We start from the raw sequence: 15848 nt of genomic DNA on the forward strand, positions 1-15848 counted from the left end.
CTCCAACCCCCCCGCCCCCGACACTCTTTAACGTGGTTTGCCAGTCTAACCCAGCTGATTTGCCCCTTGGACATCCACAGTTCCCTATTTCCTATTTTGAGTCTGTTTCTCGATTGAACTGAACATTAAATTCTATCAGGTTGTGATATTCTTTTCTGGAAGCAGTTTCCTACAAGGTTATTAATTGACCTTTCTGAAAAAGATTTAAAAATGCCTGTTCCCCAGTCAGCTCCTCAACATCTAGAAATACATCCCGCACACATTCCAGGAAGTCGTCCTCTACACTGTTAGTATCGTTTGACTTTCCCAGTCTATTTGTAGATTGAAGACACCATGACTGCAGCACTGCAGACACCTTCAGTTCCCTTCTTGTATCATGGCCTACGTCACCGTCACTGTTCAGAGGCACGTAAACAGTTCCCGTTAATAATCTCGGCCCACTGCTGCTTTTAGCTGCCCCAAGCTGACTTAATACAGCACCACAATCTGCCAAGCCAAACTCTTTTCAAATTAGTGTTCTGATGTCATCCCATTCAACAGCACCGTCCCCACCCCCTCCCCACTCTCTCCTTTCCCTTCTGCCTGCCTACCTAATACACCCAGAGTAACGGAACACTACAGCACAGAAACAGGCCCTTTGGCCCATCTAGTACATGCTGAACTGTTACTCTGCCCAGTCCCATCAACGCACACTCGAACCGTGGCCCTTCATACCCCTCCCATCCATGTACCTATCCAAACTTCACCTAAATGTTACAAACGCACATCCACCACTTCTGCCAGCAGCTTGTTCCACACTCTTACCACCCTCTGAGTGAAGATCCCTCTCACGTTCCCCTTACATATTTCACTTTTGAACCTTAACCTATGACCTCTAGTTCCAGTCAACCCCAACCTCAGTGGAAAAAGCCTGCTTGCGTTAACCCTATCTAAACCCCTCATAAGTATGAATCAGATTTCATATCACGGCATGTGTCGTGAAATTTGTTGTTTTGCAGCAGCAGTACATTGCAATACATGATAATAAAGACTATAAATTATAGTAAGTATATACTGTATATATTAAAAAGGGTTAAATTAAGCAAGTAGTGCAAAAAGTGGAAAAAATAGTGAGGTAGTGTTCATGGGTTCAACGTCCATTCATAAATCTAATGGCAGAGGGGAAGAAGCTGTTCCTGAATCATTGAGTGTGTGCCTTCAGGCTACTGTACCTCCTTCCTGATGGTAGCAATGAGAAAAGGGTGTGTCTTTAGCCAGAGAATGGTGAATTCTTTGCCACAGGCAGCTGTGGGGGCCAGGTCTTTATGTATATTTAAGGCGGAGGTTGATAGATTCTTTGGACTATGGGAGGAAACCGGAGCACCTGGAGAAAACCCAGTTTCCATGGGGAGGACATACAGACTTCGTACAGATGATGTCAGAATTGAACTCTGAACTCCGACGCCCTGAGCTGTACTAGTGTCGAGCTAACTGCTACATTACTGTGGTGCCCTACCATAGTGATTTCCTCCCTGAATCCCAGCAATCTTCCGGAAAATCACAGTTTGACGAAGCTTTTGGTCACCTGACCTGTTTGGGTCGGGAATTATTTTGCATTTGATGACATTTGAAACGTTTTAAAGGCAACATAGTATTCTAACGACAGATTCAGATTGCTTTATGTATGACATGTACATCAAAACAGAGAGTAGATTGCGTTAACAACCAACACAACCTAAAGGTGCAGCCAAGTGTTGTCACGCATTCCAGTAAAAACAAAGCATACCCATCACGTTCAGCAGAACAACGCATCCTCCCTCCCAACCACCCACTCACACACTCAAGCCTCTAGTTCCAGGATTGCCATCTCCAGGCTCTGTCCTCCAGTACCTGGCCCTGGACTCACAGATACCAGGCCTCCTACCTCCTGCCCTTGGCCCTGGACTCATAGATACCAGGCCTCCTACCTCCTGCCCTTGGCCCTGAACTCACAGATACCAGGCCTCCTACCTCCTGCCCTTGGCCCTGGACTCACAGATACCAGGCCTCCTACCTCCTGCCCTTGGCCCTGGACTCACAGACATCAGATCTGTAGATGAATATTAGGGGTTAACAAGATTATCAATGAACCCTTTTGGGGGAGAGGTCTCGGTGTCTAAGGGGGGTCAGGGGGCAGTGCTGGATTTGATGCTCTCTGTCCTCTTGCACAGGTTTGAGAAATCCAGTCAGGTGCGAACGGTGTCCAGCAGCAACATGTTTTTCAAGGGGAGCCGGTTCCGATACAGGTAAATAGTCACAGTAAGTAGAGGTCACTGTGAACTTAATTTCATGAGGAGTGAAAGCAAAACACCAGAGGCTGAATTCCCAACCAGGAAAAGAAAAAATTATTTGCAACACCGACATAAAACGCTGGAGAAACTCAGCAGGTCAGGCAGCATCTATGGAGGGGAAGAAACAGTTGATGTTCTAGACTAGGGGTTCCCATCCTTTTTGACATTCTAGACCAGGGGTTCCCAACCTTTTTGACGTTCTAGTCCAGGGGTTCCCAACCTCCTTTATGCCCTGGACCCCTACCATTAACAGAAGGGTTGGTGGACCACAGGCTGAGAACCCCTGTACTAGACCTTTCACTGGAGAACCGCTAGGTTTATAGAGTCCTAGAAAAGTACAGCACAGAAACAGGCCCTTTGGCCCATCTAGTACATGCTGAAACCCTTTAAACTGCTTATTCCTAATCATCTGCTCCTGAACCATAGTCCTCCATATCTCTGCCATCCATGTACCTACCCAAACTGATCTTGGGTAGGAAGTAGAAACAAGCAGTTTCTAGCGGGGGGTACCTTTGGACACAGGAGCAGAATTGGGCCTTTTGTCCTTTTGGGTCTGCTGTGCTATTTGGTCATGGCTGATTTATTTCCCCCCTCAGCCTCATTCTCCTGCCTTTGATGTCCTCAAATCAAGAACCTATCTACCTCTGCTCTAGTTATACCTAGTGATTTGGCCTCCAAAGCCATTGGTGGCAATGAATTCCACAGATTCATCATGCTCTGACTAAAGACATTCCTCTTCATCTCTGTTCTAAAGAGACCTCCTTGTGTTCTGAGCTTGTCTAGGGATGGGAACTGTGATAACCGTGGATGGGAGATTTCCAGAATTGATGGCGTGGGAGACAATGGCCTGATGCTCCTTAGTGGAGCTGGAGAATCGGAGAAGTTGAGACGGTTGATGTCTTGTTAGCAGTTAGAGATAGAAAGATTCAGAGTGGGGTGTCCAAGAAGAAGAGGAGAGCTGAAGACTGGAGAAGGGGCCTTCATTTGGGGCATGGGGAATCCTTGCCAAGGGTGTAGGCTTGGAGTCAGAGGTGATGGAAGAAGAGTTCGGCATCATGGCAGGCTTGAAACTCATCAAGATGCCCGTGCTGGCCTTTCTGTCCAGTCCTGATGAAGGGTCTCAGCCTGAATGATTGACTGTTTATTCTTCTCCATAGATGCGGCCTGGCCTGCTGAGTTCCTCCAGCATTTTGTTTATATGCCCTGGATTTCCAGCAATGCCTGAATCTTGAATGTTTACAGACATTCCCAGATACTGTTCCCTTTCAGTGTCTGGGAGCTGCCTGGCCTGCTGAGTTCCTCCAGCATTTTATGTGTGTCGCTCGGGAGTTCCAGCAGCTGCAGAATCTCTTCTGGCTAAGTGTTTGCAATGTTCCTATCTCTAGATTGGGAATGTAGGGCTGAAAAAATCAGGAGCTTTTCCCATTTCCCCTTGGGTATGGAGCCAAGACAGTTATCACTGTCTGTGTGGCTCCAGTCCAATACCATGACACCACAGGGAGAACGTGCAGACCGGGTGGCTGGGGTTGTGAGGGAGTGGCACTGCCTGCCACACGGCCACATCTCAGTCAGAACGGGGTGGGGGTGTGGGGCGGCGAGGGAGAATTCGGCCACAACCCGTCGCCTCCCGGTCTCTGAGCCCCGGTTCTGTGGTTGCTGCTTTCAGTGGGAGAGTTGCAAAGGAGGTGATCGAGTCCAGTGCGAAGATTAAGAGGAGCCCGCCGGAGATTCACAGGTAGGAGAGTGCACCTCAGCTGTTCCGAGGTAAAGACTGCTCACATCTCGCTTGTGCTTGTCGTGTGTGACTGCAGAGACGTCTTCCTTCCAGCTCTGTAAATGGAATATTTTTTCATCAGATGCTCATCCAAACATACAGTGAAATGCGTTAACAACCATCACAGTCTAATGTCGTGCTGGGGGCAGCCCACAAGTGTTGCCATGTTTCTGGTGCCTACAATGTTCAACAGAACAACACATGGTCAATGTACACCAACAGCTGAACCCCTTCCTACCCTCCCACCCTCGTTTGGCGATCTCCGTCCCTCATCCTTGATGCCTCCCAACTGCAGTCCTTGAACGGGATCACTGGCCTTAGTCCTCAACGCCTGCAGACCTGATGCCTGTCCTCGTGCATTGTTGGAGTCTGACATCAGGACCTACTGACCAACTCCACTGGCCCCTAACTCCTCTCATCCCTGTTCCTAAACCCTAATCTGTCCCCTAACTCCCCTATTCCTGTCCCTAACCCCTAATCTGTCCCCTAACTCCCCACATTGTCCCTAAACCCTAACCTGTCCCCCAACTCCCCAATCCCTGTCCCTAAACCCTAATCTGTCCCTTAGCTCCCCTATTCCTGTCCCTAACCCCTAATCTGTCCCCTAACTCCCCTATTCCTGTCCCTAACCCATAACCCCTAATCTGTCCTCTAACTCCCCACATTGTCCCTAAACCCTAACCTGTCCCCCAACTCCCCAATCCCTGTCCCTAAACCCTAATCTGTCCCCTAACTCCCCTATTCCTGTCCCTAAACCCTAACCTGTCCCTTAACTCCAGCACTGTCCCCCAAACCATCCCTATGAGCCTGAAGGAATAACCGACTTCAATGGACATCACAGCTCGGCAACATTTTGACCAGAAGGCCCTCTCTAAATCCTATCCAATACTCTTTGTATCACCTGACACACTGATATCCTGGCCATTCTCAGAGATCCCCTTCTTGGCACTGATAGCCCCTATCTCTCTACTCTCTGACCCCTGTGTGGAATCTCCCCATGCACTGTCACACACATGTCCCACACCTGCCGGTGATATCATCAAAGGTTTATAGTTACTGATTATCAGGATGAATGCCAGTCTGGGAGAGAGGGGCTGAATGGCCTCATTCCATTGACAGAGCAGAGCAGCCAGCTGCCTCCGCCCTTCACCCTGCCTGACATGGTGAGACTATCCGAGCTGTAGAGAACGGCAGCTGTCGTTATCTTGTTTGTCCTTCTGCTGTACCATGAATTGATCACATAGGACATCGAACATAGGACTGTTGAGCACAGTACAGGCCCTTTGTTCCAGCTTGCCACGTTAAACTCAATCTTTTCTGCCTGCATATTCAGACTCTCATTCATTTAACGTGTGCATCTTTTGTATTAACAACCAACACAACCCAAGGGTGTGCTACGGACATCTTGCAAGTGTCCCCACGTGTTCCAGCGTCAGCACAGCATTCCCACCACACTCAGCAGAACAACACTGGCAACAACAGAACAACAGCCAAATAAGCCACTTTCCCACCCCTCTCTCTCTCATACACACTCGCACGTGCATTCGCACAATCACATGTACACACACACTCACACATACACACACATTTGCACGTGCGCACACACACGCGCGCCACCAGCGACAGGACAGGCTGCCTCTGGGCCTCCAGTATTTGTCCTTGGCGAGGACTGGAGGCCTGAACTTAACTAGAAGTTAAGAAAAGAAATGGCACTTTGTTTTGCCTTTACATCAGACCTCCAAATGTGCAGCACCTTACACTCTCCCAAATTCAACTTGCTCTGCCGTGTCTTCGACCATGGCTCAGCCGACTCTCAGCCCTGTGCACCTGTGCTCTGTTCTCTCGCCCATCCTAGAATTATATGAAGAATAAAGTACAGAAAGAAGAATGATTAATGAAGTATTAAAAGAGACAAAATAATCCTTATCAACCAATCAGTAGACCACTGCACACAATATACTGCTGGAGGGAGCCAACGTGTCCAGTCTCTCTCCCTCTTTGATGATGTCCTTGTTTCTCTCTCCAGCTCTTAACACTCGCCGTGACCCCATCCTAAGAGAAGATTCCCACTTGCACAAAGAAATTGTCCTTTTTAACAGAGGAGTATCTGTGATACTGTGAGACTCAGAGGCTTTTTGTGGCTGTTAGAGGTGCATTAGGGTGAAGGTTGGTGGAGATGTGGACAGTGTAGAAGGTTGTCATGGGTTACAACAGGACATTGACAGGATACAGAGCCGGGCTGAGAAGCGGCAGATGGAGTTCAATCTGAAAAACATGAAGTGACTCACTTTGGAGGGTCGAACTTCGAGGCAGAGTACAGGGTTAATGGCAGGATTCTTAGCGGTGCAGAACAGGGGGATCTTGGGATCCACGTCCATAAATCAGTCAGAGTTGCTGTACAAGTTGATAGAGCGGTGAAGAAGGCCTAGTGTGTTGTCCTCCATTAGTCTGGGGACTGAGTTCAAGAGCAGGGAGGTAACGTTGCAGCTCTATAAAACTCTGGTCAGATCAGACATGGAGAATTGTGTTCACTTCTGGTCACTTTGAAATAGTAAGATGTGGAGGCTTTAATAAGGGTGAAGAGGAGATTTACCAGGAAGCTGCCTGGATTCGAAAGCTGTATTGTTAAATGTTCATACACTTCCACACCATTTACTTTAATACTTTCCCAAACAATCATGTTTCTCACGATTATCTCCTCTCGAGGCTGTAGACTGGTACTCACACTAAATTCTCAAATCATGCCAGTAGAGCAGTTCCCTTGCACTTTCTCAAGGCACTCCCACATACGAGACTAACATCATTTTGTCTTTCAAACCATTTAGTGTTACACGTTTTGCCTGCATAAAGGAGGAATCAATTTTAACTCTTTCCTTACTCAGATCAGGCCTTGTACCCAGTCGAAGTTGCCCCTCCATCTCCCACGGATCACGGTTGAGCAGTGTGCCGCGGACCCGCCGGAGGGCTGTGCACATCTCCATCATGGAAGGTAAGGCCTTGGGCCTAGGAGGGTGGAGGTGGAGACGGGGAGAGGGTCCTGCCAGGGGGAACTGGGGGCTGGTACTGGAGGTTGGCTCGAGCTTTGCTAGGACAAACAGTGAATCATGGCCAACTGGCACCAATTATTGAGCCCTGTGGCCGCTGGAAGTGAGGAAATTGGAATTAATTGAAAGTGTAAACTGAGTGTGAGACCACAAGAGAGAACGGAGACATTGGAAACACAGAGCATCCCACAGTCCCAATGAAGGGTCTTGACTGTCCATTTCCATCTAGAGTTGCTGCCCGATTCACTGAGTTCCTCCACTTTCTGTGTTACTTAGTTATGAGGTTTATAGGGAGATCCCTCACTAGGGGTAAGACAACCCCCCCCCCCCCCCCCCCACCACCACCCTGGGAAGCAGTTTAAAAGGAGACATCTCGTTGGGGAACAGTTTGTACTCTCTGGAGTTTGTAAGAATAAGGTGAGATCTCATTGAAACCTATCGATTATTGGAAGGCTTATATAGAGTGGATGGGGTGATGATCTTTCCTGTAGTAGGGGAAGTCTAGGACCAGAGGCTAAAGATTCAGAATTGAGTGATGTCCATTTAGAACGCAGATGAGGAGGATTTTCTTCAGCTAGAATTGGTGAATCTGTGGAATTCATTGACACAGAGGGCTATGGAGGCCAAGTCATTGGATATATTTAAACCAGAGATTGATAGATTATTGATTAATCAAGGTGTCAAAGGTTGCGGTGAGAGGACAGGAGAATGGGGTTGCGAGGGATAATAAATCAGCCATGATGGAATGGCAGAGCAGACTTGATGGGCCGAATGGCCTAATTCCACACTCATATCTTATGGTCTTAATTGGAATTGGAAATGATTTATTGTTGTCACTTGTTCCAAGAACATAGAACAGGCCCTTCGGCCCAATGAGTCTGTGCCACCCAATTACACCCCTGTGACTCATCAACCTACTGACCTGTATGTGGGAGGAAACCAGAGCATCCGGAGGAAAACCACACGGTCACAAGGAGAGCGTGCAAACTCCTTACAGACAGCGGTGGAAATTGTCCCCCTTTACCACCTCTCCAGCGTCATTTCCCAGCAGCCTGATATCCACTCTCATCTTTCTTTTCCTCTTTATATATCTGAAAAGTCTTTTGGAATCCTCTTTGATGTTATTGGCTAGCTTACCATCATATTTCATCTTTTTTCTCTTTATGGGTTTTTTATTTGACTTCTGTTGCTTTTTAAAAGCTTCCCAATTCTCTACCTCCCTGCTAATTTTTGCTAAATATCTGTTGTCTCTTTTGCTTTAATGATGTCTTGACGTCCTTTGTCATCCATGGTTGCCTCATCCTCATTTGAGAATATTTCTTCATCTTTGGGATTACTTGTCCTGTGCCTTCCAAATTGCCTCATAAACTCCAGCTATTGCTGATCTGCCGTCATCCCTGCCAGTGTCCCCTTTGAATCAATGTCGGCCAACTCTTTTCTCGCGTTTCTGTAATTCCCTTTACTCCACTGTAATACTGATGCATCTGACTTCAGCTCTTTCTCAAGCTACAGGGTGAATTCTATCATATGATGACTGTCTCTTAAGGGTTCCTTGACCTTAAGCTTCCTAATCAAATTTGGTTCATTACACAATACCCCATTCAGAACCGTCGTTCCTCTAGTAGGCTCAACCACAAGCTGTTCTAAAAAGCCATCTCGTAGGCATACTAGAAATTCTGTCTGGAGATCCGGTACCAACCTGATTTTCCCAATCTACCTGCGTATTGAAATCCCCTGTGACTGTTGTAGCATTGCCCTTTTTACATGCCTTTTCCATCTCCTGTTGTAATTTGAAGCCCACATCCTATCTACTGTCAGAGATCTTATATAACTCCTATCAGGGTCTTCTTAACCCTGCGGTTGCTTAACTCCTACCCACAATGATTCTGCATCTTCGGATCCCATGTCACCTCTCTCTAAGGATTTGATTTCATTTTATACCAACACAGCCATCCCAGCCCTTCTGCCTACCTGCCTGTCCTTTCAATACAATGTGTTTCCTCGGATGTTAAGCTCCCAACTATGACCTTCTCTCAGCCGTGACTCGATGATGCCCACCACATCACACCTTCCAATCTCTAACCCCGCTACAGGATCATCTACCTTATTCTGTATAATGTGTGCATTCAGATATAACACCTTCAGTCCTGTATTCGTCATCCTTCTTTGATTTTGGCCCTCTGTTACACTCTAACCAGTTTATTCCCTATCATCTTCCTGTCCTTTCTCACAGTTACACTACACACATCTAGTTTATACACCAACTCTTCCCCAATGTCTGCTCGATCACCCCGGTTCCCATCCTTCCTGTTAAATTAGTTTAAACCCTCTCCAACATCTCTAGCAAACCTGCTCACAAGTATATTGGACACCCTCGGGTTCAGGTGCAGCCCGTCCCTTTTGTACAGGTCATACCCATCGCAGAGGAGATCCCAATGATCCCGAGATCTGAAATCCTACCCCCTGCACCAATTCATCTGCCAAATCATCCTATTCTTACCCTCACTGGCACGTGGCATGGGCAGCAATCCAGAGATTACTACCCTGAAGGCCCTGTTCCTCAGCTTTCTACCCGACTGCCCGTATTCTCTCTTCCTCTTTCCTACCCATGTCATTTGTACCAATATGTACCACGACTTCCGGCTGCCCGCTCTCCCCGTTTAGAATGCAGTGGACCCGATCCGAGATGTCCCTGACCCTGGCACCTGGGAGGCAACATACCATCCGGGTGTCAGTTTCACGTGCACAGGATCTGCTCTCTGCTCCTCTAATTATTGAATCCTCTATCACTACTGCACTCTTCTCCCCCTTCCCGTCTGAGCCACGGAGACAAGTGCCAGGAAGCTGGTTCTACCCCCCCCCCCCCCCCCCCCCCCCCCGGGAGGTAGCTTCTTCCCAACTGTATTCAAAGTGATATATTTATTATTGACCACGGGATACTCTGCCTATCCCCTTCCCTCTGTTGACTCCAGGTACAAGCCTGTAGCTCCTATCTGTCACCACTTGTTGCCCGTACGAGCTGAAGGTCGTTGAGCTAAGCACCATTTCCTATCACAGTCTCTATGGAGCCACAGCTCCTGCAGATGTGGTGATCAGGGAGACTGGCAGTCTCCCAAAGTTCCCACATTTCACACAGGGAGCATACAACTACCACAGGCTACGTACTAACAGAGAGAAAGCTTACTAAAAACTTACTTCAAACCTCTGCCTGTTGATCCAAAACCGGTCCACTCGAACAGGGGCCTGCTCTGCTACACCTCCCTTCAGTTTCTTGGCCCCAGGCTGACTGCAGCCGGCCGAAAGCACCCGAGCTCTTCATAAACCTGTTGCTGCGTTATATTTTGTGTCTCTGTGTGAGTATGTGTGGTGTGTGTATGTCTGTGTGTCTGTGTGAATGTGTTAATGTGTGGGTATGCCTGTATGTGTGTATATGTTTATATCTGCCTGTGTGAATGTGTGTGTTTATGTGTGTTTGTGTGTGTCTGTGAGTGTGTGTTTATGTGTCTGAGTGAGTGAGTGTGTTTGTGTCTGTGAGTGAGTGAGTGTGTTTGTGTCTGTGAGTGAGTGTGTTATGTGTGTGTGAGTGAGTGTGTTTATGTGTCTGTGAGTGAGTGTGTTATGTGTGTGTGAGTGAGTGTGTTTGTCTGTGAGTGAGTGTGTTTATGTGTGTGTGAGTGAGTGTGTTTATGTATGTCTGTGAGTGTGCTTATGTATGTGTGTGTGTGTGTATATGTTTGGGGAGGGGGTGAATTGGGACCTGCGAGTGTGCAGACCCAATGGGCTTGCCTCATTCTGCTCCTGAATATTAGGGTCCTGTGGACCGACCCTCCTTGCCCGATCCCCCCACCCCGCGGCAGGTGGCCCCCGGAGCTGACGTCCGGATACCGGAGCCGGGCCGTAACCCGACACCGAGCCTGGCAGGGCAGAGCCGAGCCGGGCCGGGTACAGATGGTGACTGCACACGGGTATAAATAGCCGCGGTGTAAGTAACGCGGGTCCTGCTCGCAGCTCCGCCCGGACAGCCGCCGCCGCCGCCATGGTGAAGTGTTTGATCAAGATCACGACCAAGGTGAACGTGCACCTGCGGATGGTGAACCACTGCTGCCGGGATGTGAGGGTCCGGGTCCTCTCCCTCGGCCCGCGGGTCCTCAGCAAGGCGCTGGGCTCGCTGCCGCTCTTCCCCGCGCTGGCGGCGGCCGAACCAGGTAAAGGCGGGTCGGCGAGTGGTGCGTGTCCTCGGCCGGGCTCCATTAGACATTCGACCCATCGAGTCTGTACCATCCCGGCTGATTTATTATCCCTCTCAACCCCATTCTTCTGTCTTCTCTCCATAACCTTTGACGCTTTTACTAATCAGGAACCTATCCACCTCCACTTTTAATATATCCAATGACTTATCCTCCACAGCCTTGAGACCATAAGAAATAGTAGAATTGGGCCATTTGGCCCATCGAGTCTGCTCTGCCATTTCATCATGGCTAATCCAGTTTTCCTCTCAGCTTCAATCTCCTGTCTCCCCCACCCCCCCAATCCATTTATACCATGACCCATCAATGATCTGTCAACCTCTTGCCTTAAACATTCATAAAGACCTGGCCTCCACAGTCATCTGTGGCATTGAATTCCACAAATTCATCATCCTCTGAGTAAAGAATCCTTCTTGTCTCCGTTCTAACTCAGTGTCCCTCCATTTTGCAGCTATGTCCTCTGGTTTTAGACTCTCCCACTATAGGAAACATCCTCTCCACATCCACTCTATCAAGCCCTTTCAATCTTCTATAGGTTTCCTTGAGATCCTCCCTCAATCTTCTGAACTCAGTGAGGACAGGCCCAGAGCCATCAAACACTCCTCATGTGTTAACCATTTTATTCCTGGAATCATTCTTGTGAACCTTTGAAGCCTCTCTAATGTCAGCAAATCCTTTCTAGATAAGCAGTTTTGGCCACCTAATTTCAGGAAGGATATTAATAAGGTTGAAAGAGTGCAGAGAAGGTTTACAAGGGTGTTACTGGGACTTGAGAAACTAAGTTACAGAGAAAGGTTGAATAGGTTAGGACTTTATTCCCTGGAGCGTAGGAGAATGAGGGGTGATTTGGTAGAGGTGTATAAAATTATGATGGGTATAGATAGAGTGAATGCAAGCAGGCTTTTTCCACTGAAGCCAGGGGAGAAAAAAACCCAGAGGTCATGGGTTAAGGATGAAGGGGAAAAGTTTAAAGGGAACATTGGGGGGGGGGGCTTCTTCACGCAGAGAGTGGTGGGAGTGTGGAATGAGCTGCCAGATGAAGTGGTGAATGTGGGCTCACTTTTGACATTTAAGAAAAACTTGGGACAGGTATATGGATGAGAGGGGTTTGGAGGGATATGGCTCAGGTGCCGGTCAGTGGGACTAGGCAGAAAAATGGTTTGGCACAGCCAAGAAGGGCCAAAAGGCCTATTTCTGTGCTGTAATGTTCTATGGTTCTATAAGCAGCCCAGAACTGCTCACAATACTCCATGTGAGGCCTCACTAGTGCCTTATTAAGCCTTAGGCATTACATCCTTGCTTTTATATTCTAGTTCTCTTGAAATGAATACTAACATCACATTTGCCTTCCTCACCACAGACTCAGCCTGCAAATTAACCTTCAGGGAATCCTGCACCTTGGATTTTTGAATGATCTCCCAGTTTAGAAGAGTCAATGCTTTTGTTCCTTCTACCATAGTGCATGACCGTACACTTCCCAACATTGTATTCCATCTGCCACTTCTTTGCCCATTCTCCTTCTCTGCAGATTCCCTGCTTCCTCAGCACTACTTGAATCCCGCCACCCCCCCACTCATCTTCATATCGTCTGCAGACTTGACCACAAAGTCATCAGTTCCGTCATTGACATTAAAAGGTGTCCCAACAGACCACTAGTCACCAACAGCCAACTAGAAAATGCTCCCTTTACTCCTCTTCTTTGCCTCCTGCCTCTCCATGATAGAATTTTTCCTGTAATATCGCGGGTTCTTGTCAAGCGGCCTCATGTGCAGCACTTTGTCAAAGGCCTTCTGAAAATCCAAGTGCACAGCATCCAGTTACTCTCTTTTGTCCATCCTGCTTGTTATTTCCTCAAAGAATTCCAACAGATTTGTCGGGCAAGATTTTCTCTTGAGGGAATTGTACTGCCTGTTTTATCATGTGCCTCCAAGTACCCTGAGACCTCATCCTTAACAAAAGACTCCAGCATCTTCCCAACCACTGAGGTCAGGCTAACTGGCCTATAATTTCCTTTTTTTCTGCCTCTTTCCCTCCTTGAAGAGTGGAGTGACATTTGCAAATTTCCAGTCCTGCAGAACCAAGCCAGAATCTGGTGACTAATGCCTCCACAATCTCCCAAGCCACCTCTTTCAGAACCCTGGGGTGTAGTCCATCTGCTCCGGGTGACTCGTGTGGGAGGAAACCCACCTGGTCACCGGGAGAACACACGAACTCCTTGCAGACTGCAGTGGGAATTGAACCCCGATCACCGAGCTGTTAATGTGTTATGTGAGCATCTGCGCTACCGTGCTGCCCTGTAACGAACTCTGTAATCATCCAGGGAGTGGTCTGTACGGGGAACAAGCTGCCAGAAGAAGTGGTTTAGGAGGGTGCATTAGCAATGTCCTAAAGGTACTTGGACAGGTAGTCGGACAGGAAGGGTTTAGTGGAATCTGGGCCAAACTCTGGTAAGCGGACTAACTTGGTCAGTAAGGATGTGCTGGGCCAGAGAGCCTGTCTCTGTGCTGTATTACTCTGTGCCAAAGAAAAATGGCTTCGTAAATCAAAGACTGAAACCCCAAAGAGCCCAGGTGGCTGGTGCTGTGAAGTGTTAGGCTAGCCACTATGCGGCCACGCCACCTGAACGCTGGCGTTGATTCGGTCTCCGCTGAATCTCCACCCACTCTGCAGGCAGCGTCCCACAGAGCATCCCTGACCCTAACTGCTGTGGGTTTGGACTTGCGTTCTGCCCTGTTCTGGTCACCATGAAACAGTAATGTTCTCACTCCCCATCATCGCCACTGAAAGGAAGATCAACTGTGCTTTCCAGGGAAATTTGTTGATGATGTGATGTTGGCAAGGGAACTCTTTTCAACTCTGTCATAGAGTACTACATTCCAGAAACAGGGCCTAATCTGCACCGAACTGTTACTCTGCCTAGTCCCATCGACCTGCACCCGGCCCACACCCCTCCCATCTACGTACTTGTCCAGACTTCTCTTAAATGTTGAAATCAAACCCGCATCTACCACTTCCGCTGGCAGCTTGTACCTCACTCTCACCACACTCTGAGTGAAGAAGTTCCCCCTCATGTTTCCCTAAGCATTTCATCTTTCACCCTTAACCCATGACCTCTGGTTGTAGTCTCACCCAACCTCAGTGTTTACCCTATGTATACCCCTCATAATTTTGTATACCTCTGTCAGATCTCCTCTCAGACCCTGATGCTCCAGGGTCCTGCCGACAATCTCGGTCTTCAGTCAGAGTTATGCCTGTGACAACATTTTGACAGTCAGTAATGGTTCTAAAGCGGCCTTTTCCTCCTCACAAGTTACGTTTATCTTGACAGTGCAGGGACAGCAAGTCAACAGTAGCTAATGATTTAAAAGCTGAGTCTCAGGCCGCCTGGTTATTCAAAACTCTAAATCTCTGAGGATTTGAATTATTCATCACAAACTCTTGGATCAGAGGAACTGTACCCTGAGGCCTGATTTCCATGTGGACCATTGGACAGTGATCAGGTGCAGGAAGCCTGGCGGCTTAGTTTAATCCCTGACCCACAGCACACTGATGTCAGTAATAGTCCACCACCTCTGCATGAGATCAGGGCTTTGTATAGTTCAAAAATCGAATCAGAGGATGTGGTGTGTGTATCTGAGTGGCTTTGTGTGTGTGTGTATGTGTGTTGAGGCTCTGTGTTTGCGAGTTATTAAACGAGTGTCTTTATGTATGAGGGTTTGCATGTTCAGTGTATGTGTGTGTGCGCTCCCTTGTGTCTCTATGTGTGGGTCCATGTGTAGCTGCGGGCAGTGACATAACTTCTGCAGTTTGGCTGTTGAACCGGGTGACTTTCCCTCTCCCCATCACTCAGTGAAATGCGTGAACGGTACAGGCGTAGGACATCTTGCACACCGCTCTCATGGCCCAGGTCATGCACTGTGAGTATTCGGGACCCCGGGAACGCAGAGGACAGACCTTGTCCTGAAGCCCACAGATCAGTGGCGAGAGTTGGTGTCGGCTCTAGGGAGGGACTCGCTAACAGAACCAGGAATGGCTCTAGTCTTGAAAACACATTTCCAGCATCCGCAGACTTTCTTGCGTTAGAGATTCTGCAGATGGTGGAAATCTTGAGCAACACACACAAAATGCTGGAGGAACTCAGCAGGTCAGACAGCATCTATGGAGAAGGAATAAATAGTCAACCTTTTGGGCTGAGACCCTTCATCAGAACTGGAAAGGAGAAGAGCCAAAATATGAAGATGGGGGAGGGAAGCAGTACAAGACTGCTCCTTCTCCCTTCCTTTCCAGTCCTGATGAAGAATCTTGGCCCAAAACACCAACTATTAATTCCCCCCTGGTAGATGTTGCCCGACCCACTGAGTTCCTGCAGCATTTTGAATGTGTTGATCCAGGGTTTGAAAGTTTTTGCATTTACATCTGGTACATTGTGAAAAGTTTTAATGTGGCTCAGAACAAATTCCCGGGACCAGTGGGT

The 15848-nt window shown here is 48.2% G+C and overlaps 1 protein-coding gene and 1 long non-coding RNA gene across 6 annotated transcripts in view; one reads left to right on the top strand and one right to left on the bottom strand.

Moving 5' to 3' along the window:
* Positions 1–15848, top strand: part of frmd5a (FERM domain containing 5a) — a 168609-nt gene that overhangs the window by 144458 nt on the left and 8303 nt on the right. For all 4 annotated transcript variants that reach the window (XM_073032696.1, XM_073032695.1, XM_073032693.1 and 1 more), the window contains exons 11-13: positions 2190–2264; positions 3976–4044; positions 6966–7072. In XM_073032696.1, the coding sequence (XP_072888797.1) occupies positions 2190–2264; positions 3976–4044; positions 6966–7072 (251 nt within the window). The remainder of the gene's footprint in view (positions 1–2189; positions 2265–3975; positions 4045–6965; positions 7073–15848) is intronic.
* LOC140718665 (uncharacterized) lies at positions 1727–10957 on the bottom strand. Of its 2 annotated transcripts, none has more exons than XR_012096760.1 (3): positions 10323–10957; positions 5842–5934; positions 1727–4139 (listed from the first exon to the last, which is right to left on the bottom strand). It is a non-coding gene; the product is annotated as an uncharacterized lncRNA (long non-coding RNA). The 2 variants fall into 2 exon arrangements; XR_012096761.1 differs by having other exon boundaries at positions 5837–5934.

The sequence above is a fragment of the Hemitrygon akajei genome, chromosome 30, assembly GCF_048418815.1.
Source record: "Hemitrygon akajei chromosome 30, sHemAka1.3, whole genome shotgun sequence".
Lineage (NCBI taxonomy): Eukaryota > Metazoa > Chordata > Chondrichthyes > Myliobatiformes > Dasyatidae > Hemitrygon > Hemitrygon akajei.